The sequence below is a fragment of the Vigna unguiculata genome, chromosome 9 (assembly GCF_004118075.2).
Source record: "Vigna unguiculata cultivar IT97K-499-35 chromosome 9, ASM411807v1, whole genome shotgun sequence".
Lineage (NCBI taxonomy): Eukaryota > Viridiplantae > Streptophyta > Magnoliopsida > Fabales > Fabaceae > Vigna > Vigna unguiculata.
In genome coordinates, this window is record NC_040287.1 from 28,622,889 (window position 1) to 28,635,037 (window position 12,149).

General features: G+C 34.9%; 2 protein-coding genes across 2 annotated transcripts; both read right to left on the reverse strand.

Annotated features, from left to right (window-relative positions):
- Positions 1-4,388: 4,388 nt before the first annotated feature.
- LOC114164008 (4-alpha-glucanotransferase, chloroplastic/amyloplastic) lies at positions 4,389-9,893 on the reverse strand. Its single transcript, XM_028048459.1, has 15 exons — positions 9,037-9,893; positions 8,862-8,950; positions 8,729-8,789; positions 8,496-8,574; positions 7,724-7,860; positions 7,453-7,611; positions 7,272-7,348; positions 6,646-6,785; positions 6,534-6,565; positions 6,381-6,455; positions 5,852-5,924; positions 5,658-5,746; positions 5,125-5,169; positions 4,882-5,034; positions 4,389-4,731 (listed from the first exon to the last, which is right to left on the reverse strand). Exons 1-15 carry the CDS (start codon positions 9,409-9,411, stop codon positions 4,627-4,629), a joined length of 1,689 nt encoding a protein of 562 aa, XP_027904260.1. The 5' UTR covers positions 9,412-9,893; the 3' UTR covers positions 4,389-4,626.
- Positions 9,894-10,478: 585 nt separating this feature from the next.
- Positions 10,479-11,791, reverse strand: LOC114164821 (protein MIZU-KUSSEI 1). The gene has a single exon (XM_028049595.1). The coding sequence runs from the start codon at positions 11,704-11,706 to the stop codon at positions 10,969-10,971; it is 738 nt and encodes a 245-aa protein (XP_027905396.1). The 5' UTR covers positions 11,707-11,791; the 3' UTR covers positions 10,479-10,968.
- Positions 11,792-12,149: the final 358 nt, after the last annotated feature.

A 12,149-nucleotide genomic window follows, 5' to 3' on the forward strand; every position in this document is an offset into this window, starting at 1 on the left:
GGAGTAGTGCTAGGGTTTTTGCTAAATTGTAATTTATATTTTAAATACAAATTTTAGTAACTTGTACTCAGTTATGAATTCAGTTATGAGTTTTGGCGCGCTATCTTATTAAATTAAAATTTTCCCGCGTTGGGATTTTTATCGAGATGGCTATTAATGCAATTATTTATTTTAATATTTATTTTTTTTAAGTAATATTCCCTAGGGATGTTACATTATCTAAGTTGAAGTATCTGTCACCTTTTACAAAAGTAATATAATAAATCAGCTTTGGCATCTCCCAATAAAATTGACAAGTGTTGTCATAATTAGAAGGTGCAAGTGAGGCCATTTATTTCAAATATGTGCTAGCTTTTACAATGGTGACAGTAAATTTTTGAATTGGCACGTTATCCCAATTGAAGGAAATTGCGTACAAGTGTTTTGTATTCGACACATTACACAAAATTTTACAAAAAGATTCAAGTATACAACTTTGAAAAAGGACCTCGTCAACATGGGTAAGTTATTACATGTAAATTTTTCTTTTTCATTTCTTTGGCTGTTAATTATTCACACCTATTATTAGAAAATAAGTTCTTCTTATAATTATATTTGTAGCGTACGCATTGACAGAGCTACATTGTAACTACTACTACAACATCATTAGAGAAGACAACCCAGAAGCAGCAGCTTGGGTAGACCAAATACCAAGGGAGCAGTGGTGTCTTGCATATGATCAAGGAAGAAGGTGGGGTCACGTAACAACAAATCTGGCGAAAGCAATAAATTCTATCCTAAAGAAGACACGGAATTTGCCAATTTCATCCATAGTATTGGTCACATACACTAGGTGCAACACATACTTCACGAAAAGAGGTAGGCAAATAACTGCAATGGTCAATGTTGGTCATGTGTACTCTGAATATGCGACCAACTTCCTACAAGATGCGGAATCCAAGTCAAACACGCACCACGTCATTGAATTTGATAGAAATACCACAAGATTCAGAGTGGAGGAGATAGTGAATCCTAGAGAAATACGTCTTGCAGGAAAATTTGTAGTCAGATTAGATGAAAGGTGGTGCAATTATGGAAAGTTTCAAAAAATACATCTACCATGTTCACATGTTATTGCAGCTTGCAAGCATGCACATCACGACTTCAACATGTACATAAGTCCCCATTATAGGCTAGATGTCGTCATGAAAGTATGTGAAAATTTATTTGGCGAGTTAAGACATGAAGAATATTGGTCACCATACCAAGGGCCACAGGTTTGGCCTCATCATGCCACAAAAAGAAGTGAGAGGGGTCGTCCTAAATCAAGTAGAATTAGGACTGAGATGAACATTAAGGAAGGAAGACAATCAAGAAAGTGTTCCTATTGTAGAACTGAAGGACACACAAGAAATCATTATCCTAATAACCCTGCACTTAGATGATCCACATCAACCACTTAGTTTATGTTGTACTTTTAATTGTGTTCAATAAATTTATACTTGATTCAATTCAATGCTACATCTTTTCTTATTATCTTTTATTGTTACTTATTTTACATAAACCAAAAACAAGTAACAAAATTATTTAAAATACAATAATGAAATGGTTTAAATTATTTTAGTTATTTTTTTCATTTTTAAATTATTTTTTACAAATTTTCAATGTTTATAATATACAAATTTTTAAAATTATCCAAAACTAAAAGATAACTATAATTTCAATATTTATAAACATCAATTAAAAATAATTAATACTACACAAATTATAAAAATAAATTAAATTAAATTGACTTTAATATTTTTAAATTACACATAAAATAACTTACTACACAATACAAAATCTATTTTAAAATCAACAAATTTCAAAAAGACAAAAAAAATTATTTATTTTTCATTTTTCCAAATAATACTTAAAATAACTAAAAACACACTATTAAATCTATTTTTTAAAAAATAATTTTAACCTCTAATTCAACATTTTTCACAAATAAATAAATAAATTAACTCTTAAATATATTTTATTAAAAAATAAAAAATCTTAATTTTTATTTCTTTTAAAAAAACAAAAAAAAATAAAAAATCCAATTCAGAATTCGGGTTCCTGTGGACCAAATTCTGACCGGGATTAAAAAAAAAAGCTTTTTGTAGGGTAGAATTCATGTCTCAAGAGACCGTATTCTCACCTACCAACAAAACCATGCTATTAGGATAAATAATGGGAACAATATGCTCTCTAGGAGTTTAATAAACAAAACCGTGTTATTGGGGTAAAAAAATCTGCTTATGACCTAACACTGATAATAATGTTTCACTTCCAATAAGGAACTGAAAAGTAATTAGACTTCATCTTTATTCTGAATGAAAACTGATGAAACTTGTTTTCGTTTTTTTTTTTTTTTTCATTTGTTTAGTAAAGAAAGGATGTGTTATTCTCCCCTGATAATTTAGATGGTGTCCTCTTCTTTTAAGTTGTTAGACAAAATAATTTATGAGGTTGAAAAAGTTAGAAATTAGCATTTTCAAAATAAGAGTTGGAAAAGCTAAGTTAATAATCTCGTTTGCTGAATTAAATGTTTGAGAGTACCTAACAGATATAAAATGCTTTATTATCAATTTAGTATAATTGTTGATTTGGTTTTATAATTTTTTGGTTTACTTCAATTTGATTTTTTTTAGTATTGATTGTTTCAATTTAGTATTATAAGTATTTAAAAGAATTTAATTTGGTCCTCTCTATTAAATTTTTTAATTTTTTAATTTTTTTTAAATTTATAATCTGTCATGTGATAGGTTACTATCGTGCCATTTGGCAGTTTACCATCATGATATGTGGCAATGATAATAATAGTTCTCGATTTTTTTTTTACATTTTTACCTTTGTAAATTTTTACACTCAAAATTTTTTATATTTGTAAAAAATAAAATAATTTGAATATTTAGGTGTAGTGATTTAATGTATAAATTCAAAACAATTATTTTAACATGTATATATAAATTATAATTAAATTTATTTACTAATTTGGTTTCAAATTAGAAAGGACAAAATTGGATCGTTTTAAAAAATTGAGTACTAAATTGAACAAAAAAATTTAAATAGAGGCTAAATTGAAAACAACTATTACTACTCTCATGTTTCATAACGGTGAACTGTCACATGACACGACGCTAACCTGACACGTGATAGTTTATAGATTTTTAGAAAAAAATTTAAAATTAAAAAAAATTAAAAAAATTAAGAATTTTACAACTTGACACGTGTCTTGTACAAACATGATATTAACTTCAACTTAACGGAGATGACCAAATTGAACCCTTTTAAATAATTAGGATACTAAATTAAATCAACAAATAATAAAAGGATCAAATTAAACTAAAAAAAATTAGAAGAACAAATTAGTACTTATACCTATTAATTTCTAATTTGTACAAGAGAAATGCCACATTTTTTAATTATAGTTACAAAACTTTGACTATTTTCTTGTCCAATGGATATTTCAGTCTGATTTGATTGTCATTCTTTTCAACTTGATTCCTTTGGTCCATTCAAAGAACTAGAATGCTATATCTAGTTTAGATACAACATACTGAATACCAAAGTTGAAATCATCCAGAAACAGGATAACATGAATGCTTGTAAGAGAAATCTTCTTTTGCATATTAAGTGTCCAAGTACCAAATCAAAACGTATACATTACAGCAAGAACTTGAAGTACTGAAACAGAGTGTGGATATTAGCTATTCAAATTGTTCACTTTAATATTATAAGGCTATGTATATCAAACAAACTTCACTACTTATCCCTATTGGATACGGTATTAAGGGTTCGATATCCACAGAAAAAGTTGAAGTCAATTTAAGATTCACCCTCCATGAAGGCGGCTTAACATTCAAATTAAATACCTAAACCACAAAAGGGTGTGCCCCAGAAAATAAAAGAGTAGTTATTGAGAACAACAAACAGGAAGAGTAAGAGAAGAACATAATAGTTCACATAGCAAATAAGCATCCAGCAAGAAAGCATGAAGAGTAAATGCAACAAGAAGAAAACAAATGACAAAGGAGAGTAAAATAGAGGAACTGCGTCCACCAAAAGGGCTATTCGATTCTGGATGAAGCAAAAGCCACAAGAGGTTACTTCATACACAACGTAGTTTTTATCAGCTACATGTTGCTTCTTAGAAACCAAACATCCCAAATTTGGGCCAAAAGTGATTTGATCAGTATGAATACAATTGGATCCAACCACCATGAAACCAAACATGCACTGCCAACACTAAAGAGTGCACAAATAGCTGAAGACTGCACATGCAAAAGTATAGCTGATTGTACTCCTACCTTACCATCACATTATGACATTCAATCTTCTGAGATATTTTTTTGTTAATAAATATTTCTATGAAATGGTACTTGATATAATATAACATATCTCTTATTTTCATATTTAAACAAGCATGTTACATTACAACAAGAGATCGGCATTATCCTTTTTACAAATTTCCATTGAAGCATCCAGCCTTCTCAAATTACTTGACCCCAACACAAGCACCCAGTTTTCATTTATCAACATCATGCATTTTCCACTTAACTTAAGCTTCCGCTCAAAAAGAGAACTCTTCAACTTTACACTCAAAAAGGAATTCCATAATCAAAGCCGGCCATACATTGAAAGCATTTCTCTGAGTCTGTCTGCCTCTCTCTCCAAGCCATCAAAGCTCACCGAATTTGCAATTCTCCAACCCCAGTTCCCAAACTGCATTTGTCAGGGTATCAACCAATGTCATGATTTTATTTATTTATTTTGTGCGGCGGTCCAGATGTTACAAGTCATCTAACATTTTTATTTTCTTTGTTCAGGTTGAATAAATCAAAATGTTGCCCGAACATACAATGCACATTTTACCTGAGTTGCGGGAATATTCATCCTGGCAGAATTACCCAATCCAAGAACATCTTGCATAGGTATTATTGCTGTTTGAGAAACAGAGCCCAATACTCTCTGGATTAGACCCCAAGAAATGTCATCTCCCTCATTTAAGGAAAGATAACTTAATGCCTGAAATATAAAATGAAGAGGGAGATGAACTCTTCGCTCAACTTGGTTAAAAAATACATTTCATTAATTCACAAAGACAACCAAACCTACCTTGGATTTCTCTTCTTGGTTCAAAGCTTCCCACCAGCCTCTGATCTGTAGCAGAAAGGCAATTCTTCTCAAGGTTTTTAGTATTGACAGGTAATATTTCTTAAGTTATACATGCCAGATGCATGCATCAATTTCAATAGGTAAAACATTCCACAAAAGATGAAAATGTGAGTTCTCCATGCAGAAAATCTTGTCTTAGTGAGCAATCTATCAGATATTACTGATTAGTCAATGAGAGGGGGGTGAGTTAGAAAAATACGGCATGTTGCATTTAAATGAGAAAAAAGGGATGAGAGGGAGGGACATCTTTTCAATTTGTGAGGTAAAGGTAATATGAGCCTTTGGACATTAAAAGGTGCTGAACCTCTAAGTTCAGTAGTATGTTCGTTCTATCTTGTACACAGGAAAGTTCTTCCCCAAATTTTTTAATTAAGATATCAGATCCCTACCCTATCACAATCTTCGACTAATTTCTGCATAGCAAACACCCAGGCCTATAATATAGATATGCAACTGGCAGAAGAAATTCTTACTGTGTCATTGTCATGAGTCCCTGTATAGACAACTTGATTGCACTCATGATTATGAGGCAAATGAGGGTTCTTAGCATCGCCTCCAAATCCTGGATAAAGGAAAATAGATAAAAAAAATATTCAGGCACTCTGACATTGAATTACTTGGAGCATGAAACTGAACATCGTATACAAAATTAGTAATCAATCATTACCGAACTGGAGAACAGCCATTCCAGGTGCTCCAATGGATCTTCTTAGTTGGACTACATCCTCAGTGATAACTCCCTTTCATAAATCACAAGCCCAAAATTTTACAATGAGTACCCTAAGAAAGAATCAGGAATCTGCAAATTTGGGATAAGTTTGATTTGGTCTCTCAAATTTAAAATTGATTTTTTCAGTCCATGTGAAAAATATTTGGTTTAGTACTTCTGTCCAAAGTACTGTTAAAGTTTGTGCTTGTTACATAACTAACAATTATAAATTGTTTACATGATAGCAATCTATTTCGATTTTGCATTCTTACCATCAAATACCCTACCACATTTATTTTCCTTTCAAAGTATTTATGTTGACTACATTTAGATATAAGCCGTTTGAACAAATGGACTAAAACAAACACTTTTGTCAAATTACAGGGACTAAAAAGATCCATTTTAGATTACCGAAAACAAACTTAGCTCAAATTTGACAAACTAAAATCATATTTAAAAATATTGAGTTTTGTTTTATAATGCATACCAGGTCTTCTGCTATTATATTAATCCTTCCAACAGCTCTGAAAATGGCATCAAACAAGGACATCCCAGGTCCTACCTATCATTTAAATGTTACAAAGAGCATTATAGTTTGATCAAATAGATTTATAAAATGAACAACTTGAGAGGTTCTGACCTTCCACTTTCCAAGCATAGCTACTTTTGCTTCTGCACATTTGTAGAGCACACACATGTCACAACAACCCACCAAGCAAGTGAAATAAGCTTATTCTAGATTGTATACTTACCAGCGGGAACAGCCCAGTATCCAGCAAATCCTCTAAAGTGGTCAATCCTAAATTCATCAAATAGATTTTGTGCTCGTCGAATGCGACGAATCCACCATGAGTATCTATCTTTCTCCATGGCTTTCCAATCATATAGGGGGCTTTTTCATTAAAAGTTGACAACATAAAACATGAAAATCAGTAATCTATATGGAACAGGAAACCTTCTACAATGTACTACAGTATAACATGATAGTAGTTATTACGATAAAGAAAAAGAAAATACCAAGGAGAAAAAGGCTGAAATAGGGTCTAGAGACTGTTAACAAATCCTACATTGACTAGAAATATGGCCAAAATGCTAAGACCTAGGCAATCCTCTCCTTCTGAGCTAACTTTGGGTTTGAGTTAGTTCCTGTCCTTTTTTAATAGAAATATTCAAGCAGGAAGGATACATTGTCGTATACAGGCACAGATGGTTAAAGCATGGGAGAGTGAAAGGAACTAAATCGAGTTGGGACAAGTCAAAGGAGATGCCTTTTGATCATAATCACAGAAGCAGATAAAGAATCAGGACGAGAATTGAATAAAAAGCATGGAAAATCGAGATTTATCAAAAAACATTTATCATGGTATTAACTTCAAACCTGCCCCATAGCTGACCAGTTTCACTGAATGCATCAGGAGGAACACCACTCACTAAAAGAGGAAATCCTTTCCGGTTCTGCCAGATAAATAGAGATATTTTACGATCAAAAGGTACAATTTGCTCCAAAAAATAAAAAATGTTATATCAGACTTCAGAGACATTCTTTAGAGATTGCTAACCAGTAAAAACTGTTTCTTATTTGCCCAAACATCGGCGCTATGATAACCAACATATATTGGCATGTCTCCCATTATGCTGATTCCCTTACTCTGTGCATAGCTGTGGACTTTCTGCCACTGCCTTTGAAACAAGAACTGTTGGGCAATAAATACATTTATCTGCATGCAAAAGTATAAATGAATCACCAAGATCCCTTCTGGACTATAAGTAGAAGTATAGCAATAACAAGTAGACGAAAATTTGAGCTATAAGGATAATTTATGTACTTACAAAATCTTGTTTCTGTTGATAAATGTCTTCTAGAGCTACAAGATGGCGATTTCTTAAAGGCTCAGGCCAATTGTACCAGCTGAATGTGTTTAAACTGTCATCAATAGCAGCAAAATATGCTGCATCTTCAAGCCAGCCTACAGCATTGCAAATATATTATTAGTTAAAACCATACCAAAGAGAGAAATCCCTCGAATGATTTTTGAAAGACTTTCCAAATTAAGTCTCGCAAACTGATAAGTAACATTAAGAAAGATGCATGTATCTTCAAACCCACAAGAAACTTCTCAATATCTAAGTCCTCTGCCCACTCAGTATTTTACATATTACCACCACCAATCCTAATGTTTCTTTCCTTCCAACTTCTGTAACACGTAATCCTAAAATCAATAAGTTGTCTCCATGCTGCAACCATCCATAAGAAACATGAAGTATTCATATTTTTTTTTTTAGCTTGAACTAATTATCTTGTTGCAATTGTTTGATTGGAATTTGCGATCACAACAAACTTCCAGATTCTATTTATTTTCCCGTTTGAATTGTTTTCAACAAACAAAAAGCTGTATTAAGTGGGGAAATAGCACGAATAGGAGGACAAAATCTAAACAACTGTGGGAAGAGAAAAAGTAAAATAACAATGAAAATATGCAGACGACTAACTGTGCACTTACATATAAATAATATAAAATAATTGTATAATCAAAAGGCACTGAAGCTAAAAGACATATATGCAAATTACATAGAACTGAAAAAAAAAAAATGAGTGTCTCACTTGATATATCAGGGTCTCTTCGGAAATTCTCGAACTCCGTTTTGAGTTCTCCTTCACTTGAAATGAGCCTCTCTGCAGCCTATAGATGGAATTTCCAAAACAGGAAAATCGATATAAAACACAGGACAGACAAAGATGCCTATGTAAAAAAAGGAAGAGTCACAAAAAAAAGAAGCAGCAGATGGATGAGGTGAGGAAAAATTCTAGTAATAAGAAAGCTGTAAACACCTTACTTTGGTTATCAGAGGATCCTTAAGTTCAGCAACAACTGAAAAATTGACGCGCTCTGCATCACTGCATTCATTTAACAAATCGTTGAACAAAAGGAAATTACAACAAATAAAACTGAAAAACTACGCGACTCACATCGGTTCTGGAAGCTCGTGTTTTTCCAACAGCCCATCGTCGACGAGGCCTTCAAGAGAGATCAAGAGCGTGTTGCCACAATTCGCATCCTGAAAATCACAATGTAAAAGTGAATGCATTACACCGAAATAGCTGAGCGAAACAAAAAAAAAAAAAAATCTGAACCGAATCGAACCTGGCCAGAGTAAGGGGATCCTTCTTCGTTGGCTTTTCTGCCAGGCGGCACGAGAGGAAGAACCTGCCAAACGGAGCAACCGGCGCGGTGGAGCCAATCGATGAAACGGAAGGCCTCGTGACCGAGATCGCCGATGCCGTGGGGCCCTCGAAACGACGTCGGATGGAGTAGAATGCCGCATCTTCTGCGAAGGTCGGAGTTGGGAATCCAATCGCTGTAGTTGTCGGGGAAATCTTCACCTACGGAAACGCTGAGTTGCGTTAAAGAGGAGACAGCGGAAGCGGTGGGGAAGGAGAGAATTGGTCTGGAGGGTTTGAAGAGAGTGGGGCAACGCTGGTGTGGGAAACCCACTGAGATGTTCAATGCCAGAGCCATGTCTTATCTCTGTCTATCTACAAATTTCAGTGTGAATTTGAAAACGAAAATCAGCAGATGCGTTCACTTGAAGAATAGAGTAAGCGGTGGCAGGAAACTCGTGAAGCCACAACCAGACAGAACCTGTCTGTCATCATCACTGTGTGATTCGAGGCAACCCCAACGGACAGCAATGTATGAAATTGTGCACATTCCATCATGTCTTATCACTTACTGTTGCAGTGAATCACGCTGAACTGTGACATTTTTACTTTCTAAACTTTTAGAGAATTATCATTGAAAAGAACTCATTTTTCAAAGTAAATTGGCCAAAGGGGTAGGCAATAAACCCTTGAACATGAGAGCAGCTCTGATTAAACACTTATTTTAATGATACTTCCTTAAACAACAAGGTAAAAGGAAAAAAAAAAAGGACGAAGAAAATCGGTGGTGAAGAGAAGGACGAAGATTTTTTGCTGGTTTGTGTCAGAGTTGAAGTGGTGTAGTTTGGTTGTTTCTGAATGTGGTAGCAGAGTTCGGACTATTTGCTAAGATTTATCTTGAGTTCGAATCTAATGAGTGGGTGTGTTACATCCATTTTATTTTAATTGATTTAGGATAAAAAATAGTTAGATTGTTTAGATGTATCAAGTGAAAAATTGATATCAAATCTTTTTTAATCAATGTGAATGTGGATAAATGAATGAGTCTGAATTGTCAAAGTTAAGAAGAGAAGATGGACAAGAAAAAAAGAAAGTTAAATAATCACACAAGTGAAAAACTTACTAATTCCATGAAAACTATAAATTCCCAGAATTTGTTGTAGAATTTAGAAGAATAATTTAATTAACAATATATTAGTTGCACCAGGTTTGATCACAGTCACTTCATACAAAACTTGAAAACACTTTTTTTCCATTTCTTTTTATCTTACAAAAGCTTAAATTTAAGTGTTTTAAGTTCATTTCCTTCCTTGTCAACATTATGCATCACAATTCATAATATTGGAGCATACAAATTTAGTTAAATATTGATACAGCAGCAGTGAGACCATGGCAGCCGCAAAAAAAAAAAAAAAAAACCCTCACCTCTCTTCAAATCACACAATTACAGCTCAAACTAAAAGAGACAATAGGAGTAGAACTGCACAGTGAAAAAAAACTAAAAAAAAAATGTTATTTCCTGACGTAGCTTGACCAGACGACATCGTTTTGGAACCTTGCTCTTCCATTTTTGGCATGCAGAAGTGTAAGGTGATTTTGGTGAACTTCACCTGGTATGATAAATGAAAGGGAGCTTGTGAATTTTGATGAGCACATAAGCAAAAAGCCTTCTTCCATCATTTATATATATATGTCTATGAAAGCTAACCAGAAAACCTAAACGCTAATGATGCAGGACCTAATAGAAAAGGTTGGGAGAAAAGGGAGAGAAAGTATACATAGATATAACATGAGTAGACACAACAACCTGGATTACTACGTACCCTAAGCCTTGATGGCATGAACCCTAATTCACCCAGAGATACAAATGAACCCTCTGATCAAACTCACTGTACATCATTAATCCGATTTTGAATTAAACCCTGACAAAAAATATAGTAAGATCGGGTCCACTATTCCCCTGCGAGTCCGGGCTCATCATATAGAGAGTCTCGGAATCTTTGGATCCCACTACGTGCTCGAAGGGTGCTCGCATGTACGCCAAATCTCCTCCGTCGCCGCCCTCCTCAGCCTCCGATCTCAACGGAAGAACGCCGGCGCCCATGGACGCGGCCTTCAGAAGCTCCATCACGTACAGGTCCTCCTCCGTCGCCTCCCTCCGCACGCCGTACCCATTCTTCTTCCCGTTGCAGTACATTGTCCACAAGGGTTCCTCCGAGATCCTGGTCTTGTCCTTCTCCGAACGCTTCTCGCACTCCAGTGCCACCCTGACCATGCCGTTGGCCAAGTCCTTCTGCAAGGTGTGGGTGTGTATGGAGAGCTCCACGACGAGGGAGGGGAGGCAGCGGGGGTTTTCCTGGACGGCGAGGCTGACGCGGCCCTTGCGACGGCCGAAGAGGGTGCCGGTGACTTTGATGCCGTTGTTGACGGTTTTGTGGAGGTGGTTGTTGTTCTCCTGGGGGAGGGAGGGGAACTTGCAGGAGGGAGTTATGATCGGTAGGGAGCGGAAGACGGAGCGGAAGACGCGGATGACTTTGGGTTTGAGGCGTTTTTTTTGGGAGGGTCGGACGAGGGAGAGGGACATTGGTGGTGGCGGCGGCGGAGGTGGTTGTGCTGCTTCTGCTGGTGGTGCTGAAGATCTTTTCTCTCCCATTGGTTGGCTTTCACAAACCTACAGGAAGAGAAGACCAATGCCATTAGAGACAGAGGGAGCTTTTCTTTGTTTCAAGTTTGGGAAACCCCACGTTCTCCTTTCTTCTGCTTTTGCGGCTTCACATTCCTATTTATCTGCTCACTCGTTCACCACCTATGCATATTCCTTCTCCATCCTTTCTTTAAATAGCTTCTCTTCTTTACTCTTACATAATCTTTCATACTCTCAAGGTCATGCACATCAAACACACAAAACACATTATATTAATTAACAGAAAAACAACAAAATTAATATATCTACACTTATAATGAGTTCTAATATTGTGTGTTCTCATTAACTACTATCACAATATATATATATATATATATATATATATATATATATATATATATATTAAAATAGGTTCCGATTTTTGAGTCAACTCGATTCACTACAGGTTCGAA